The 20,456-nt window shown below is 35.4% G+C and overlaps 1 protein-coding gene across 2 annotated transcripts in view; it reads left to right on the top strand.

Moving 5' to 3' along the window:
- The window catches only part of LOC141949031 (transcription initiation factor TFIID subunit 4-like), a 149,834-nt gene that overhangs the window by 54,853 nt on the left and 74,525 nt on the right, over positions 1-20,456 (top strand). For both annotated transcript variants that reach the window (XR_012630632.1, XM_074882200.1), the window contains exons 11-12: positions 10,833-10,963; positions 12,958-13,083. Coding sequence is in view for 1 of the 2 variants with exons in the window: in XM_074882200.1 (XP_074738301.1) it covers positions 10,833-10,963; positions 12,958-13,083 (257 nt within the window). In the remaining variant the exon portion in view is untranslated. The remainder of the gene's footprint in view (positions 1-10,832; positions 10,964-12,957; positions 13,084-20,456) is intronic.

The raw sequence follows: 20,456 nt of genomic DNA, 5'->3' as shown, positions 1-20,456 counted from the left end.
TTGCTTTAAAAGAATAGAAGAATATAGCCAAATTCTTACACTTGGTATTCCTTTTATTCCTTGTGTGGATGTGATTGAGACTGTTCTCTGTAACTGCAAGGACTGTGTTACAGGATGCTGACATCTGTGCCTCCACATGTGTTCGTAGTCTCTACAAGAGTTCTCCATCTCTGTCTCACCTGGCATACTGTCACAATTGTATACTACTTGTGTTTAAGCCTGAGGTCCTGTAATGGTTTAGTATATTTTGATCTTGGGCTTAACCCAAGAAGCACTTTCTTCTAGCCTGCATGAAAACAAGTAAAGATAAATCCCCAACTAACAACTTCTCTATTGTTTTCTTAAGGACTCTTATTGATGTCATTGCCATACTAGTTCTTTTTCATCTGGTCCCTCTAATAATCTCTTTTGATTTGACTCTGTAGTAAGTAACCAAACACAGAAGTGCATTGAGGCATGTACTATTATTCATAAAAATAGAGAATATATTTTCCAGTTCTCTACAGTCACTCCTGTGTTTTTTCTTGAATGTTCCTGAGTGTCTTTAGACTTGCTTATTATGTTGTATTTATGTTTTGAGAAAACTAAGATTAAAAAAAAAAATAGAACTGTAATCTGTGTATTCTCATTTGACTTGTTGAGACCTGCACCTATTTGAGTTCTCATCCCCTCCTCTGTCTTTTACATTTTCCTCACACTGTTCAGTCACTGCAGCACCGGTTACTGGGATTATAGGGTAGGATCTGGATGTAGTTCTCATTCTTTGACATTCAGTGCCTCCCTTTTAATAATGTCAGCATCCTATTCTATTAGGATGTACACATGAAAGTGCACTTTATCTTAAAGAGGAATTATTAAAAGAGAAAGGAAATAAACATTGAAATTAAGGATAACGTGTTTCCTTAGCACATTGAGATTTTGATTTCTTCTAAAAGAAATCAGGTAATACACAGTTTAGTTACAGAAAAAATAGGGAAAAGGTTAATAGTAGAATTTCTGTTCCTTCAGCGTTTTCATTCTTTCTGTCCTCTCTGATCAAGCTGTAAGGCTTCCTTGCCATCTGAATAACAAGTATTCGCTTCTCTGAGATGCACTGCTTATAGGTTCATGCTTCCATGATTTGTGGCAACTCCTTCCATTTTCCAAGCTTCCACATACCTGTGCATAATGTTGTTTGGTGACTGGCTTGGTTCTGTTAGAGACAAACCACTAAGGATAATAAAAATAATCTTTAGGGATGATTAATAGCTACCTTTCAGCTGTTACCTAGCTTAGAGACAGAATTTTGGAAATTGGATTGTTTCCAAACAATTGTTGGATATATATTTTAGGTCAGACTTCTTTTCAAATTAGTTCTTTCTTTTTGCCAAAAAATATGAATTATGCGTGGGTTCCCAGACTTACCCACCTGAGAATTCTTAGAGAAGTGAAGGTGCTTTTTTTTTTTTTGTCATTCTTTATGACTTTCATCAAAAAACTCTAATCATGTAAGTAGAGTTAAGTAGGATGCTTGAGGAATTCTTCTTCTACTTGATGAATTTTTTTGTCCTGCCCCAAATTCCACCGACTTGCATAAGAGCTTTGAATCAGCACAGAAAATAGGATCAGACATTTTGGCCTGGGTTACACTTAGGTTTCACATGGATACAACTATTTCTCTTGCTCTGTTGTGTTAAAATAATTACACCAACATGACCCCCTAGAATGGAGCTATTTTTCTGGTTTTCCTTTTACAAGAATTAGGGATATCAAATTAAACTGGAAGGTAAAAGTTCAAAACAAGTAAAAAGGGCTGGGTTTTTTTGCCAGGTGAGTAGTTAAGTCATGGAACAGGTTCAAAAAAAAATACTTGAAAAATTAATGGTGAAAAAAATTCCATTCTGACCTAACAGAGAGAAAGATAAGATCCTCTGATTTAGGATGGTCCTAGGCTGTATATTATCGCACAGTTGTCACTGCACAGGGGTTTTTTTTAATAGTCTTCTAGCAGTATCTCCCGCTACTGCTGTTAGAGAAAGGAGGCTGGATTATATTACCCAGTATAGCTTTTCTTAACTTTTTATACAATTATATAAATACATAACTGTTTATTTTAGTACAGTTTGTACTGGATAAGTTAAATCCACTGTAGTACCTGAAACAAGCTTTATGAGTGGTTTTGTGCCAGTGCATTCACACTACAGACATTTAGAGTCTTAGCTGAATCTTACTTTGCTAAAATAATTTGGTGGGCATTTACTTTGGAGGGAGCAGGAGGAAAAGAGAGTATTAAAATTTGTGTAACATTTATTCAGAATTTTTATTCCTTTAGGTTACGTTACAATTGTATGGCTGGTTATCTTTTTTCTGCTGTGTCTTATACTGAAAATGTCTATGTATTTTGAGGATTTTAATCTGTAAATTTGGGATTTATTAATTTATTTTTAAAAAGTAACTGATGTTTCGCCAGTTCCCCGTTTCACAAATTGAGATGATTTCTGGGGAATCATCTCAAGGTGGGTAGTTTTGAAGAAGTATAGAACAAATACTACACCCAGCAAGTCTTGAGTTCTCAAGAAGACTGTCCACTTTTATCCAGAAGCTGGCTCATGAGATAATTTTTATCCTGTGAGTGGTGGAATGTTCTTTTACAAACAAGCTTCCTGAAGTAATTAATGCAGGGTCTTCTGTTACTTTGTAAATAACACTTACATGGTGATAAAAAGTCATTCTTTTTAACAAAGCCAGTTTATTACATATAAACTGGAAGTACACTGTTGAACAGTATCAGATACTGGTTTACAAAATCTTTCCCATTCCAGTTCAGGGCTGGTTTGGAGCTCTGGAATATATCTTGGCCATCTGCCTCTCACAGAGGGGTGCTGGTTTGTACCTGCTAGAGGGAATCATTTACCAAATCTCAAAGCACTTGGCACTGATTCTCTCTGGTTTGGCAGGAAACACTCCCTAGCCTGTGGCTTTCCTAAACACTCTCCAGGTTATAGGTTCTTCAGAGGCGCCTGCTTGGACGACTTCATTTGGACTGGCTGTTTTTGAGAAGGTAGCAACTAAAGTTTTTCAGTTTCTCTTTTCTTCATCCTCTCTTCCAGCACCAAACAGTCTTAACAGTACAGCAAGTCAACATTTATTAAATTATTTATGCATTTAGTTAGTAAGACTTAAAGTGTAGCTTTTATTTAAAGGACTGAAAACAGAAAATTACAGCTAAAATTATCATACTGTTTCTTTTGCCTGGGATCACCAGGTTATCTTATACCCCTAGGAATCTCTAATCCTAATCATCAGAACCTAGTGATTTGTTGTTTGCACTATCACTCTGTTTAACAAGCTTTCCCTTCGGTTTTTAATACTTAAAGTCTGTCTGGGGTTCTGGTAGCCCCTGCAACACAACCCCAGGGTATTTTGTACCCAAACAACCTTTTCAGGTTTTTCCTTTATTGTGTTCCATCCCCCAATCTCTATTTTAATATTCAAGATTGGTTTTCCCCTTTGATAGCAATATGAATGCAGTATTGATGAATTACTTTGTTGGCTGAGGACGCTGCTATATGGGACATGTACCCTGTTCTTAAGTCTCACCTGACTGGGTGGGGCAAGTAAGTTCAATAATGGCCATTTATGGCTCCTCAGGCTGCCACGGGCCCTTAGTACGTTAGAGTTGTTTCCCCTTTGTGTTTAGTCAGCCTGATAGTTAAATGCTGTTGCTCAGTTTAGAATTATTAATATAATAGGATTAGACAAAGCATCTATTGCTTTCTGTTGATTTCATGAGCCACTTTCTGTAGAGACCACACATGGTGTGTCTTAGGACATACAAATACTGGTTGTCTAGTTTTAGAAGATGAACTGCTCTCCCTTTTTCCCCAATTTTTGCAGCTGTTAGTCTCCAGAAGTTCCTGTATACCATAAGTCTTGAACTGTAACTGCTTAACTGATCATGTTGTATTTAATTACATGTAATTTTACAGAGATTAAGGTGTTTTAAGTGTGTCATGGCTGACACCTACAGCAGGACTATAAAAACATCAGTTTCCCTTATGATATTGAAATGGAATTAAATAACTGCAGTTGGGAAGGCTGCAGAAATTCAAGTGGTAGTTTTTCCAATACCTTGCTTTTCCTGATGGGAAGGATTGCAGAGGGACTGAGGCATGTAAAACTGTGGTGGTTCTGTTGGAATAAAAGAGGAAGGGGTCTTGAGCCTAAAATTGTAGATGCAATCCAAGGCACAGCCTAGTACTTACTGTGCTGTGGGGGTGAGGTAGGTAGGTAGATATGACCAGGTACATGTTTGTTGTATTATTCTAGATCTGATGCTGTTGAACGAGGTCAAATAAAAGTTAAAACAAATAATGTCCTAGATTCAAGGGGGATGGACTTTTGTGATTGTTTCCATCTTGTAGTATGCAAGCCAGCTGTAACAGCAGCAGCAGTCTGGACCTAAGAAGTCTGGTTCCAGTTGCATCTTGGGCCAATATTTCATGCACAGAATTTAGAGTTTAAGAAGTTGCTCCTGATTTTAAGATGATAGCAGAGAGTGCTTTCTGGGGTTCTGGCTGACCTGTGATTAGAGCAAACAGACTAATTATGCACTCTCCCAATGTTTCTGTTGAAGGACAAGACAAATTCAAGCCCTAAATACATGCTGTTTAACTGTTTAAAACCAGTTCTTCAAGGTTTTTCTGTTTTAAGTGTAAACGTAAAGAGATTTTATACAGGCACTCAATAATTTATCACATCAATAATCAGAGTCAGACCTGATGTTTTACAAATAATTTTTTTTATCTTTGATCTCAATCCTGTCAGTCCTCTTAAAGTATAAATTATTAAAGTAACTTTTTGATTCTTTGAAAGCCTATCTGCAAAGATAGTATTTTTCTTCTGCTTCTCAAATAGGGCAGTATTCTTCTTAGGATTTATTTCAGTTTGTTTGATCAATAAAATATAATTAAACTTTTAAAGTGCAGCAAAGCCAGTATCTTTCAGATAGCTAAGCAGATGATAGCACTCTTCAGAATTTTCACTTCTTGGGACCTGAAAGTTTTCAATGACAAGGTTTAGGTGCTTTTATGTTTGTAAAAAACAATCTTGTGCTAGTGACACATATGCCAATATCAGAATAATATTGCTGAACGTTTTTTCCCTCAAGGTTTTTGAAACTTACATGCAAGTTCTAGCTTTATAGAAACTCTATTGCAATATCTCAAACTTTTAAATAGAATATAGTTTATTTGTAACAAAAATATTCGAACACTTATACTTCCTTTGCGTGCTGTCTTGTATATAGTATATCTTTATTAAATGCTGATTGAACCATGGTTTGCTATTAAAGCTTCCAAACATGTAATTAAAATGAATATGTGGGCAGGCTTTATTGTGCTGTTCTGTAAGTGCTTGGCAGATTAGAAATTTGCTTACTTTGGGGGTATTAATTTGTGATCCCTCATAGTTTTCATATACGATAGTGTGACTCAGCTGACTGCTTTAGTAGCGTTTGATGCCTCTGAGGATATGTTGAGACTGAGTCCTGCCATAAAGAATTGAAGTGTTCGTGCAATCGGTCATCAATTCTTGATGGTCTTGTATAGTTCTGGTGTAGTAAGAGGTCTGGCAAGAACACTTGAATGAAGAACATGACCTTATTTATGTCTTCAAAAATATAAAAACTCAAATTCAAGTAGAGAGATCGGTTAAAATTATAGCTTGGAGCACTGTTTTGCCTCAGCTCCATTTTTGTTGTTATCCTTGATGATGTTTTTATCATAGCTCTAGGAAAAGTTCAGAATTACATTGCTAAAGTCATTTTAAAAACTTGAAGCATATACTTGTTATCAAAAATGTCTACATTTAAAAAATACATTATTTAAAATCAACTTTTTTCAAATTACAAATTTCCTTTGTTTTTACTTTTTAAGTGTGTGGCTTCTTACTGCTTTAAATGCAGAATTTCAGTCACAAAACTACAAGTTAAGATGGCCACATTATCAAACTTAAAGCACATTAAGAAGATCTCTTAAAACAAGTTCAACTTTTAACAAAAGACAGATGATATCAGTCTGTTGATAGAAATGACTTAATTTTTTTGTTTAATCTTAATTTTCTCTTTGAGTTTTGTGTTTATGTGTGTATGTAAGTGTATATATTATGACAATGATCAGATGGCACAATTAAGACCAGAATCCAGAATGATAGGACCTAAATATCTGTAGATGAAGCCACTGTCCAGTGACTTGATTAGAAAGCTGAATAATATATTGAGGTTTGTGATACAATTTAGTATTTATAGTATTATATATATGTGTGTATATACACATTTCTTAAAACTATTAATTATATTTCTTTTCCCACATCATCATCAGTCTAGGGAATCTTGCAAAGGGAAGAGAAGCCTTTCTGTATTAAAACTGGGAAAAGTAATTATGCTGACTAGAAGAATATCTCAGGAATTTCCTATTTAGAGATCAGCATTATTTTCCTTTGATGGCAGAGAGAATTCCAGTACACTTTTTATAAACGAGAATGGATGAAACTCAGGAGGGAGATGTAGCAGAGAAGAAAAAAATACTAAGACTCTAATATAGAAATAAATGAAAATTAACAGTTTCCAGCCCTTTGCATAGATTCAGTTTCTACTTGGCATTTTCTCTGAGTAGCAGAAAGCAAAAGAAGACAATCTCTAAACAACGGTATCAGAACTGTTCCTAGGTCAGTGGATCAATGAAGCAATATACATGACTCTTTATGACATAAAGTATAGCTAGGCCAGCCTTTCCAAGTGTAGATGAGATTGTTTCAGGAGCACATGGGTAATTTTCCCATCCTTGCCCCAAGTACAACCCAAGTATTTAAGTAGTGTGCCAAGTCTTCACGTAGAATACAGCTTTGGAATGCACCCTGCTTCTGACATCCTATGCTAACATGATTTTGACTAATGTAATTTTAAACAGGGAAGATATGATGATGCTTCCACACATGCTGAATGTTGTGCATGACAAGTTGACTTTTTAAAAATTTATCTTTTTGTAGTCTAGTTTCTTGATGTTAATTCATTTTTTGGGGAAATTAGTTTTGTGTTCTTTCTTACTTAGCCTGTTCTCCAAAGAAAGTTAGCCTTAAGTGATTGACCAGCCTATTTGCCTTCCTTCTCTCTCTCTTCAGTAACTTTTGAATCTGTTGATAAATCAGCAGCTAGATAGCCCCTCTATGTGTCCCAGTTGAGGGTGAAATCACCCATTTTTTCCTTTTTCTTGCTCTTCTGTCTAGTTGGCTGCCAGTCAGCACTCTTGTACAGACTGACCAGGTTATCCTCAGGGTGAGTTGACTGTGCCCAGCTAGCCAGCTGGACAAATATGGACTGTGAGACATGCCTGGGGGTGGTCTTAGTATTATGCAATAATAAGGAATATGGGACGAAGTTGGAGCTATGCAGAAGGACAGGGACCATAGAATCACTCAGGTTGGAAGAGAACTTGAGTGGTCATCTAGTCCAACCTCTTGCTCAAAGCTGGGTGGGTCAACATTAAAATTCAGACAAGGTTGCTTAGGGCATTGTCTGGCTGAGTCTTGAAAACCTGGAAGGTGGAAGAGTCTACAACTTTTTTGTGCAAAGTGTTCCAGTGCTTAATTATCTGCATAATGAAGAATTCTTCCCTATATCCAGTCAGAACCTTTGCTGTTTCCATTTATGAATTTATTTCTCATTCTTCCAGGCATCGTCAGTAAAGAGTCTGGCTCCATCTTCTCAATAACCTCTCCCCTAAGCCTTCTCTTCTCCAGGATAAAGAAGCCTCAGGTTCTTCTCATAGAGGTCATATGCTTAAACCCCATAACCATCTTTGGTGACTTTTCCGTGGATTTGAGTTTTTTCAGGTCTTGTACGGGGCAACCCAAAAGTGGCTGTGGTACTCTAGAGGTGGACTGAGTGAAAAGGAGTAATCGCTTCCCTTGATGTATTGGTTACTGTTGATCTACCATTTTGCTGTTTATGCAACCCACTATGCTGTTAGTCTTCACTGTTGCTGAGAGGCACTGCTGAATCCCAGGTAGCCTACTGACCATGACACTCATGTGCTTTCCATCAGTTCTGCTACTCTGGTAGGTAGTTCCCAGCCTGTATTGTTGCAGTTAGTCCATCCCAGGTGCAATACTTTGCATTTGTCCTTCTTGAATTTCATTAATTTCCTGTTGGCTTGCTCATCAGCTCCCTCTGACTGGCAGCCCTTCCCTTTGCACCACTCAGTGTGGCGCCATCTGCAAACGTGATGAGGCTGCTTTGTGTCTCCTCCTCCAGGTCACTGAGGCAGATAGTAAAAAGGCTAAGTCCCAGGACAGACTCCTGAGGGACTCCATTTATAACTGGCCTCCAGGTAGTTTTCTGGACTTGAGAATACTGTATTGAGGGATTTCAGGAGTAGAAAGTTACTGGGATATTGCAGAGGCTGATGAAGAAGATGTAGGACAAGAATCTTTAGGAACTGGGCATCTCAGGGAATGGTCCTTTGATTATGGATCAATTTATGAAGAGTTGAAGAGGCAAAACAAGCCATATAATGGTTGAATTTACTCAGAACAAAAGTCTTTAAAATTAGGAAAACCTTCACTGTGAAAAAAAAAGATGATGATAGTTCTTTACTATGAAAGGATTGTGTGTGTTCAGGGAAGCTGGGTATCTGTAATTACACTGCTGAAATTTGAAGAATTATTATTTTAACAATTATTCGTTCATACCCTTACCTAGAATACTTGGCAGAATTTTCTATCTCAAACCTCTTTTCTGGATACTATAGTTAATTAAATTTCCCTTCTTACTTGCATTTTATCTTTCAGACTAGGCTTTTTGATTGATAGCTTTGCTTACATATGTTTGCATAATAAAATGGTGCATACTCAAGTAGGTCTTGATATTGCGAGTCTGACTTGCACAAATAGCTCCTACCAATATGAACAGTCCTACTGACTTCAAGGCCTTCATTTGCATGAGTAACAGTTGCAGCATTGGGATCTTAATGCCTATGTCTGCTTTCCATTATATGTTCAGCTTTCAGCAACTTCAGCCGAGTTCCATCTCTATTACAGAGGACAAATTGGGCACCAAGAAAGATTTAATTTTTTTTAGCGGTAGAGCAAGAATCGGTTAAAAAGCATATATATATTTATATGGTGCTAAAATCCTTAAGGTAACCTGTACAATATGGAGTCAGTGATGGCTTCAGTTAGTTTGAGATAGCGACTTCAAAGCATTATTAAAAAAACTAATACCAGAAATACATGACAGAGAATTGAGCTCTGCGAAGTGTGGGAATGATGTACGGTAGTGATGTAATAAAACACGGGTTTAATCAGCCCCCGCAGATCAAAACCTGAGGAGGAGCCGGGCCCCGCTGTCATGGCGGGCGCTGCCCGCTGCCGGCCGCGCTGTGGGGCGGGGCGGGGCGGCCGCAGCGCCCCCTGCCGGCGGTGGTGGCGGCCGGGCCGCCCGCGCCGTGATGGAGCGGCCCCAGCGCGGCCCTGACAGGAGCCCAGGGTGATGCTGAGCGCTGCCAGTTCGCCTCAGATCACACCGCTGGAGTAACACAAGTGCACATCCCGTGAGACCACTGCTCAATTGCTCGGCTTCATTTTTTAGACGTGTGATGGTTTCTTGCTCTTGACTTGGCCAGGAAAAGATAGGAATGCTTCACAAAAACAGTCGTTCCTAAGCCTCTCAGGTTTGTATTTGCTCGGGCACCCCTTCCGCAAACAAAGATTGCTTTTGTCAATGAGCCATTTAGGAAATACTTTCCAAAATATTCTCAAACAAATTTCCTGCAGTGTTTTGCACACCCATTAATGTATCACGGACAAACATATTCACAAACATTTTTTAAGTCTTGTGTTCACTCAATGGAAAACTGAATCATGTAATCAGAGTATTTTCTTTTTTATGATGGGTCAGATCCAATAATCCATACAAAATGCAACTACTGATTTTTTAATATGTAAAATATATATATATATGTGAGTTTCTATGTCTATATCTAGGGAGTTTCCTATCCAGAAAACTGTCCCACTGGAACTACTCTTATATATGTCTTTGTAGGACTATAGCTTAGATTAGCATGTATATTTTTATATTTACAAATTTATATCCAATAGTTAGTAATTATTTTGATGAATGTAGGAATTCTTAAGGGTTACCCATATTCTTGTTTCTGTAGCTTAGCTGTTTTAATAGACTGTAGAGTGTTTGCTTTTTGTATAAACTCAGCAGAAAGTATCAAATGTCCAAATAACTACAAATATGTCTTTTAGAAGTGTTTGGTGGACAACTGGTGTTTTTAAATAACTGTTGTTAATATGACTTTATTTCTTCATATTTAATTCATAGATTTTTTTTTTTTCCTAAAAAGTTATTGTCAGTAATATGCCAGTAGTGTAGGCTAAAGTATGCAACAGTATGCTTTGGGCTGCAGCCTCATCTCATTGACACTGAAATTAATCTGCACTAATGCTTCTGAAAATAAAGGAATTGCTTTTTCTTGTGTAGAACAACTGCAAACTCAAATTATCTCATACTTTGTTATACTTTGTTTTAATATATTAGGACAAACTTCAGTAAAGTTCTGAAATGCTTTCTAAGTGGTAAAAAAAAGCACTCTGATTTCTCTTTCAAACTTTAAAGTGTAGTCACACCTCTTTTTAAGGGGTCATGAATGTATCACCAAAGCTACATAAATACACAGTCATGTTTTTTTCTGTTCAGGAAAATGAAGTTATGACTATGTTCTTTAGAGTTCGGGGGGTTTTTTTGTGAGGGGTAAGCTAATTCTGTTTTGTTTTGTTTTTTGCTTTAGCTAAAAAACTAGGAATTACTGATGTGCCAGCTGAGGTGGTTACTTTTATTTCCCATGCAACACAAAACAGATTAAGAACAGTGATAGAAAAAGTAACAGTGATAACCCAGCACCGAATGGAATCGTACAAAGTAAGTGTGCAAAGAAAGGTACTGTATGTTACAGAACGATGCAGTGTGACGTGGTTTTTTCTTAGCACATGGTAGGTATTTCGTGTTCATTCTGTGTGCAAAGTATGGTTTAATTGCAGGTTTGTCTATCTCAGCAAACAGAAAGTGGTGGTATGATAACACTGCTTGCCAGATCTGTCTTCCTCCTCTGTGACAGAATTTGTGTGTAGATTCTATGTTTTCATCCTTCTGTGCTAAAGTGTCTAGCATGCAGCATCTGTTAAGCTATTTCTGCTCATGGATTGCGACTAAGATTGCTGATTCTTGATGTCTCCTTTTTTGACCAAGGTATCTATTGCTTGAATTAAAATTGCTTCAGTATATAGGAATCTACAGTAACTTTACCTGTCCTTGGCTGTGAGAAGTACTAATATTTTACAAAAGCTACCAATTTGATTTAAACCACCAACTAAAGAATTCAGCTGTAAATTCTTCACTGTAATTAAAGAATGGTGTTCTCTTTAAAAAGAACATTTCAAAACAAAATGCTGCTCTGATTCTTTTGTTAGTGAATCTTGAAGAAAATTGAAACAATTTATATGTTAAACTGGGGGGAAAAATCTAAACAAGAATCTACAAATCAGTCTGAAATTCAAATAAATCAGACTTTTACTGATAAATATAAAATACCTTTTTTTGATAAAAGAAAGATGCTAATAGTTGTTAGACTGATGTAAAAGCAAGATAGCAATAACCATAGTTGTGTGTCTAAACTGTGTTTAGATTTCTTTAGTGTATATATACATTGAGTAGCTCTGGTTTGGTTTTTTGCTTGTTTGGGGATTTTTTGTGTTTTCCTTGAGTGAAAGCCTGGTCAAACAGCTTTGGACTGTATCTTTGCCCACTTATTTCCCAAACCTGAGTCACAGTTGGACTAATATGTGGCATTTGAAAGAAAACTTACCTTTGGGGTCTATGACTAGAATCAACATTACTGTGATAGAAAAATGGATTTTTTTTTTTTTTTTAAAAAAAAAGGCTGCTATGCCTTGTGTATTACCTATACTTAACATCTTTCCTTGCAATTGATGCATATATTTACTGTATCGGACTAAAAGTAAAATCTCCTTGTTTCTTTCCAATATTCTTCATCAGCTTCAGCAGTGTTAAATCACTCCTTCCTTCTTCCTAGGATGGTGTTTGAGAAGAAAACACTTTGCTTAGTCCATGTTAAGCTAAAGATGCTTTTTAAAATAATACCTTAACAGATTCTTGGAAAAAAAAATCAGTGTTGTCCGTGATTGAACTGTAGCGTTTTCATTGTCTTCTGTTTATTTCTTAGTTAATAGTTTCCTTTGAATTCATAGCATTGCAGTCAAAAAGGCACATATTAAGCAGATAAATGTCATGGAAGTAATATGGATAACTTATTTTTCTGACTGACATTCTGAGTGTTCCCCATGTGGCTTGTGTCCTAAATTCTTATTGTTTGTTGGGTACTAGGAAGACTAGCATGCTCTTAGTTGTCATAAAGTTCTTCTATTTTGATTGTAATTAGAGGCTTATTTTCAACTGAAATTTTAGCTTTAATACTTTTATAATACTGCATCTTGATCATGTCTGTTACTAGTGCAACATGAGTACAAATACAGGAATTGCAGTTTATAACCAGGTTTATACCCTATATTTAGGATTGTTCAGTAATTAAGTTAAGCATTTTAGGGGTTTTTAATCAGTAAGTCTGTTGGGTTTGGGTTTTTTGACTCTTTGCTGTCCCTGCTGCTGATAAATCAATCCTTGCTTTTTAAATTTGCTTAGATATTAATTAAATAATCAGATTCTATCTGCATTATTAACCATAGGCTGGCTTCATTCCCCCGAGCTTAAAAAAAGATTATTTTTTTTTTTTATTGTTAGTACAGTGGAAAGATTTTAACCTATAACACCTGTAGTCTTTAAATGAATAGTCTTGATGAAAATGCATGTTTTTGTAAAACATTCTTCTTATTTTACAGGATGATGAATGGTACGAACAAGCTACAGATGTCCGATCACAGTTAAAGTTTTTTGAACAGTTAGAGCGTTTAGAAAAGCAAAGGAAAGATGAACAAGAGAGGGAAATCTTGCTAAAGGCTGCCAAGGTATCTGGTTTACTCCTTTTTTTTTTTTTTAAACTACTTAACAATTCATAGTATTCAAACAGTTACTTAATTTCATTAAATTTGTTTCATAAACACATTTTGTTTTTCACAATGAAAAGATACCGTTGTTGTGACATCGCACCTTTAATTTATGAAGTCATGCTATCTTATCTGTGATGACTTCAGACCTACCTGACAGGAATGCTCCTACATTTTCAAGATACAGCTCTGAATTTGATGAGTTCTTGGGAATATAGGAGACAATAGCTAACATTTTCAAAATAACTCAGTGAAATAATTTTCACAATTGCCTTTGAAATTTAATAGATGCCAGGGTTTCTGTGCCATTTGAAAATCATAGTCTACATTTCTGGTATTTAAACACAATTCAGTAAATTGTTACAGAGTTTTTTTGAGGTTTTTTACTTTTTCAGTTTCTAGACTTTTTTTATTTTAAAACAGTTTTGTTCATTTGTTTATAGGTTATTTATTAGTTAACTATCAGTTCTTCTGGACATATTCCTTTGTAACTTTATTTCCAAAGACTTAGTTTTGATACATGCAATACAACAAACTAAGATAATACTGTTTCAAGAGCATACAGGTACAGATAAATCTCCTGTTTATAACTGCAAATTTGATTATATATATTGTGTCAAACTGCAAATAAGTTTATCCCTTAGTTATCTCAATTTTCATTGCATTTGCATTTTCATTGAATTATTTATTGTGTATTCTGAAGAGATTATGCAGAACAACTCAGTGCTCAATTGTAACACCAAGCTTCCTGGTTTTGTGCCATTAATGTTCACAAATTGAGAGATTTTTTTTAAAAAACCTACCCTTCCTTATTTCAGAAATTTGTTTCTCAGTTTAACTACTTTAATCTGTTATGTTTTCACTCTTAATTTGTAATTGTTCATATTGTTAAATATTCTACAAATTTTCACATAACATACATGCTCTTTAAATGTTTAGCGGAAAACAGATTTAGTGTTTTCGTGCTTAATGCTTATTTTTTAAAAATAAAGAAATGCTTATTTATTTTTTTATCCTGTTTTCTCCATTCAGTGAATACATCTTGATAAACCATGTTTTCTGTCTATCCTGCTGCTTGTTTGTTATGTTGCTTATTTTTTTAATAGACATTGAGGAAAATACAGTAGCTTGTAGTTCTTAGTTCAAAAACGTTTTCCTGACTGCACAAAGTCTTACGCAGGGTGATCTGAGGTTGGGTTAGATGACTTCCTGTGGTCCCTTCCAACCTAAATTACTTCATGATTCAATCTTTTTTTTGAGGGGGTAGTAGGTGGTGTTTGTTTTAATCTTGAATAATATAAACTCCTGTGAAGTCAAAATTTAGGAAATAAAAACATGATCAACAAGTTTGATTCCTGTAGATTACAGTAAGAGCAAAATAAAGAATTATACAACAAACAAAATAAAAAAAGAGAGTCCTTTACTTGATTTAAATAAATTATCTTAATGAAAATAATGAATGCATAAATCAACTTCATAACCAGAAAGTGACAGGAGACAGCTTGGCATGAATACATGGTATACTAGAAAAATATATGAAGGCATTAAAAAACCAAAACCAAACCACAAAGTAGCCATGGAAGAGCAATGCTGATTTATCAGTATTAATGTTTAGAAAGAGAAGTTGAAGATCTTTTGAACCTTTTGGGAGGTGCTTATACAATGTTGTGATCTAAGTGTAAATGCCAATTTGGAACTGAACTTACGTTGATAGCGTCTTTTCTTTGTGGAACATTGAGCTGGCTCTCAACCATTCTGTTCTGATGGATTGATGACCCGTTGCAAGACTTCAGTAGGACATAGTTTGGCAAAATATGGTCGTATTGCAACTCTTTTATTCTAAGTAATAGTTTGTTCATGGTTTCCTTAGAATCTAGGCTGCCCCTCAAATAACTGCAAGGCCACCTGTACATTAACAATAATAACTGTTGAGGTCTTTATTCTGAATTCCTATGTACTAGTTCTTTACCCAGGATTTATTTTTTTCTGGTCTTTTATGAACTTGCCTAGTTGTCTAAGGAGATCTAAGTCTTTGTGGAAAGGATGCAGTAATTGTAATGACACAGTTATTAAATGGACACAGTTAAAATTTGCCCCAGCTGCCCTGATAAATAGTGATAAAGATCAGTAACCAGTTCATGTCTCTTTGTGGTCTGCTGATTGATATTTGTGTCTGCAAAGTGGGTAAAGATTAAACGGGCTCTGGAGACTGAAACATCCACTATGCAAAGACATTATTTCCATGATCATGGCATCTTTGTCACCTTGACAGTGTTGTGTCTTTAAAGGTTAGAAAACTTGGAATTTTAAAATGAAATTTCTGTTTCTGCTTTTTTTCCTGTAGATGCATAAATCTAAAAATCAGAAATTTTTTCTTTTATTTATAATTCCAGCTTCTTAATGTGCCTTTTAGACAGACAGAGTGATCTTTTATCTTGTACGTGTTTTGACATGTTATTTTGCAACATGTTTTTAAAGTTACTCAGCAAAGTAATTTTAGGAAAAGTTTCAAAATTGCCTGCTAGTGGTACCTCATCTATTGTCTAGTATGGAAAAGCGTAAACAGGTTTAACTTGCACAGTGAAAATTCTATTTCAATTATTTACACTTTGGAGCCTTGTTAACAGCCAAAGTCCAGGTTTTGACAAATAATAAGATAATGAAGGAAATGTTTTGGGCATTGGAGTGTGGATGGTATTAAGCAATCAACTTTAAAAAATAATCAATTGAAAAGATGATGAAAAATGAAGGAATAGATTGAAATGAAAGGGGAGTCAGCATGAGTCTTTGGGAAGCCTTTAAACCAATTTGGTAATTTTGCATTTGAATTCAGTAAGGGGAAAGAAAGTTAGGTAAATGATGGTCAAAGAAAGTGTCAGGTTTGCAGGTTTTTGTTGTTGTTTTGGGTAGTGGGTTGGTTTCTTTAGGAGGGGAAAAGAAAATACTTGACACTAGTGTTCTGATTGATCTGCAACCATAATTTCAGTTGTTACAGTAGGATGTGATTGCAGAATTTTTAACCACCCAGATGGGGTTGGTTTTGCTTCAGGAAATGTTTTAGGGAGAATGAGAGATAAAATCAGATGGGAAGACAGAAGAAAAAAATATTAGGTTTCAAAAAATATTTTAAATTTTTGACATTCTGAGAAAAGTCACTATCCACGTTAAAAATAATTGTAAAGCTACAAGAGTAGCTTTAAAGCAAAACAGCAGTGTTATGTGGCTCATTAAATGAGATAATATTACAAAATATTATGTCCCATGCCTGGGAAATACTTGAGAAACAGAAACTTAATACCACAAGCTTAGAAGGATAATGACTGATGTTCACATTCTAGTGAGATGTTTTGGGGGAAGACAAACTTGACAGGAAAGGAGAAATCATAAGGTATACTATAGTAGCAATGCAACCTACAGTTTCTTTTTTATTAAAAATGTAAAAATTGGAAACAAGACTATACTGTTTCAGGAGCTAGCACAATCTCTTGTACCTCGGGGATCTCTGCATCATGTTCCACAACGTATGCATACCAACCTAGAACATACGACCCAAAGCATTTCTCTAATTTACTTCCTAGTAATTCTTTTTCAAATAGAAGTGTTTAAAGACATAATGGCCCCAAACCTGTGAGATCCAGTCACCTCCTGCTGCTGGAACAGCTCCTGTTTCAAACATCCAGATAATATGATGTCTCAAATACAGAAGCTGTACAGGGAGAGAGTGCAGCTGCCTTGATTGTCATTACTTTTATCTTCTGGATACACGAAGATATAATAAAAATGGCACAAGGAGGGGCCATCTTGTATATAAACACCTATGCAGAGTGCAGTCTTTTTAAAGGAAACATTATGGAGAGTCAGCTCTTTGCCCTTGTTTGTTTTCCCAGTAAGAACCCACTGGCTGTTGTTTCCATGTGTGTGCAGAAGCAGAGATCTTTCGAATATGTCTTTGGTGACTGGTATGGGAAATTGCAAGAAGACCTAAGGAAGGTCTTAAGACTGCAGAAAGGTCAAAAGCCAGACTAAAATCACTTGAGGAATTTATCTTTACATTTGACATGGTGTGTGTTGTATGGAGTTTCTCAAAAAAAAAAATCGAAGCACAGGTCTTGCTGTAGTAAAAGGTGCGTTCCTTGATGCTGTAGCTATTTCCAAAACCTGGAAAAGGCAAGCTGTGTGTGTCAAATTGAATGAGATTCTGGTTCTGGGCTAATAATGAAAATACTTCTGTCAGCAGGAGGAATAGAAGTTTGTAGTTAATGTTTTTGGGTTCGGTTTTATTTCTGAACTGTTTTTTGGAAAGAGCAGTGTTTTCTATGATAAAGAGGTACAGCTTGCGGTTGTCCTTGTTTTCAGAAAATCCATGAATACTACTTCTGTGATATAATCTGTAATAAAGTGGATCATGTTAAAATTCCTGTGTTTATTCATCTGCTTAAACTGGCTAAATGCATGTTTATTTTATTATCATATTAATTTTGAAAATCAATTTCCATATATACGTTCTATTAGTCTATTATTTTGAGTGTTCTGTATTAGTAGCAAAAGCCTGTCAAGTTTTGGGGTGTTAAATATGGCTATCACAAGAGTAAAATCTCTTCTGTAAAAAGAATAATTACATAAGTAAATGGAAAATTATGTTTAGTGTTGTTTGCACAGTTAATTAGTATTTATGAACGATAGTGATTTTTATAGTGCTATAGGCTGAAGGGCTTTTTTTATTGGAGAGAGTTCATTGAAATTTGACAGTGCAGATTTTCTTACACACACGCCCTGTGATTACTTGAAGGGGTTACCTCTTTGAGCCAGAGATGAGTTCAGTTGTCATGCCAATTTAATCCTTTCCCCCTCTTCTGAGAGTACAGTGGATGTAATGCAGCTTTCTGTGAGGTTGAAGCACTCTCTGAAAGGAAACTTATACTCACTTCTGATGAGAGGAGAGCAGAGGGAATTACTGTGTTGAGATAATTTTCTGAATTTTTAGAAATTTGTTACTTCAATTTTAATGATTTTAAAATAAATCTTTTTTTTAGACCTGTACTCTTGCATTCCACCTCACTGTGGTCATAGCTCTGAATAGGGTTTTACCCTCAGCTATGCTGCTTTTAACTTTCACTTTTTATTAACAAAGCTAATGTGAAAGCAAAGTGTTTCATGTTGCCAATTTAATTTCTTTAATTAAAAGTGAAAGTTATAAGCTGGTACAGCCGTGGGTGAAGTTCTAATGTCATCAATGGGGAAAAATAGGTTTAAAATTGAAACTGTTGGCACAGCAGTGGCTTTCAATAGTACAGCACCTGCAGTTGTGACTCTTAACTTTATTTAATGAAAAAAAAATTAATTTGAAGCATTAAAGACCCCCAGTGTATGTATTGGGAAGGGGGAGTAGAGCCTTAACTGGGTTCAGGTGTTGCTAAATGCAGGAGACGTATTTAGGAGGAGAGACCCTGTGAGACATAGGTTAACAAGTTGAGACTTCAAAATCATTATAAATCTAACAGAAAACTTTTTTTTATTAGTGAGACAAAATGTAACAACGGTGCTGCTTTGACATCACAAACTGCAACAAAATACTGAATAATGATCATAATTAAATACATCAGAAGGACTATTAGTCTGCCCATCTGCATAGACACATGGAGTATCCTCCAATTTTAAAAATAATTGTTGCATATATTTAAGTATTACATGAGTTACAGATAGTATAATTATTTGAAAGTACTGTTGCTTTCTAATTTAAGACAATTCTATGAAATAAAAAAATCCGCTTCTTATAACTACGCTGTTAAATGTGTAATTAGATGTCTGTTTTTGTGGCATTCTTCCTTAACACAAGCAAGGGGAAAAGCTGAGGTTTGGAACATTAGGGAGTTTGGTAACATGTAAATGAAACCCCATATTGGGTTTTGAACAACCCCATAACGTGTTTTGAATACACACATTTAACATATGCTGCTTTTCATACTTTGAAAGTCTAATATTTCCATAGACCTAATGTGATCTGTGCAGTTTTCAGATAAATAAGATAGCAAGTTCTCTAACACAAATCACTTTCATTCTTAATAATTAAAATATCAGGCTGTCTGGTCTAATACAAGTAGCTTGTGTTTAGAAGAAATGCTAACAAACCTGGTTTGGTGAATAAGTTCTCAGTAGGAGACAGCATTTAATGTATTTAAAAGTATGTTATCTGGTTAGGATCAGTCCTAAGTTTCTCTAAAATTACTATGGGAAGCTAGCTTGCTTCTAAAGGTGTTTATTCATCAGCATGAAAATATATTACGTAAACCCATCTTACTTTATTTACAGATCTAGACATGAAGAATAGAGAGGGGAAGGGAAAGGAGTTGTGATTAAACTCCTTGAAAGTATTTGAATAGGGGGGTTCTGTGATTGGTGGGTGTTTCCAAAGCTTTAGAGGAAGGAGACATTGGTGCATTAAAAGATTTTGGAAAAACATGTTTCACAAGACAGGTGAGATGCAGCATATTAAGATTTGGATGTTAGAGGGAAAGGAGAACCAAAAATTTGAGATGATTTCAAAGAAAAAATTTAAACTGGAATTAAAAAAAACTAGGAATGATTAGTAGTTTGACAAAAGTAAATGTAAAATATTAAATTATTGGTGAATAAAAGTGGTGGCATATAGACAAGCACTAAAAGAGCTGAGCAGCAGCAAAATTGTTCAAACTCTTCAGATGAAGGAAAAGATGTTCACATGTGGAATGGAGTGTAAAGAGAAGCCAGTGACATTTTTAAACCTTATCTAGGCACCTCTGTTAAGCTTGACATTTTCATTTTGCTTATACTTGCTTTCATGTGTGTTGCATTGGCACTGAAGAAGCCTTTTATAATTTACATTAGATCGTAAAGTGAAGAATTAATAAAATAGTCAATGTTTATACTTTTCCTTTAACACATTTTAGCCTCCATATGCTGATGATTTTATTTCTGAAGGTACTGATTTGCAAACTGACATGGTAGTCAGCAGGAAGGTATTTTAGTCTTAATCTTTTTTAAAAAAATCTGTTAAGATTTATCTGAACACAAAAAACCCCCAAAATGACAGATAAATTCCTTATTTTTTTACTGTTACTTATACCAGTAATGACACATCCAGTGTAAAGTTGGAATTCTACTTGATTGAAACAAGAGCCTGAGCTCTTTGACAGGCCCATTTGGTGTGGGTTCAAGGAGTAACCAGCAACTCATTATGCTATTCTAAATGTAAAAGTAGTTCTACCTTCACCTTCAATATGGATTTATACATCTAACATCACCTGGTCTTTTAGATCTTCATTACCCAAAAAAATCCTGTATTTAATATCAGTCAT

This window comes from Strix uralensis, chromosome 12, assembly GCF_047716275.1.
Source record: "Strix uralensis isolate ZFMK-TIS-50842 chromosome 12, bStrUra1, whole genome shotgun sequence".
In the NCBI taxonomy this organism is placed as follows: Eukaryota; Metazoa; Chordata; class Aves; order Strigiformes; family Strigidae; genus Strix; species Strix uralensis.
This window is presented reverse-complemented; position numbering and strand designations above follow the sequence as displayed.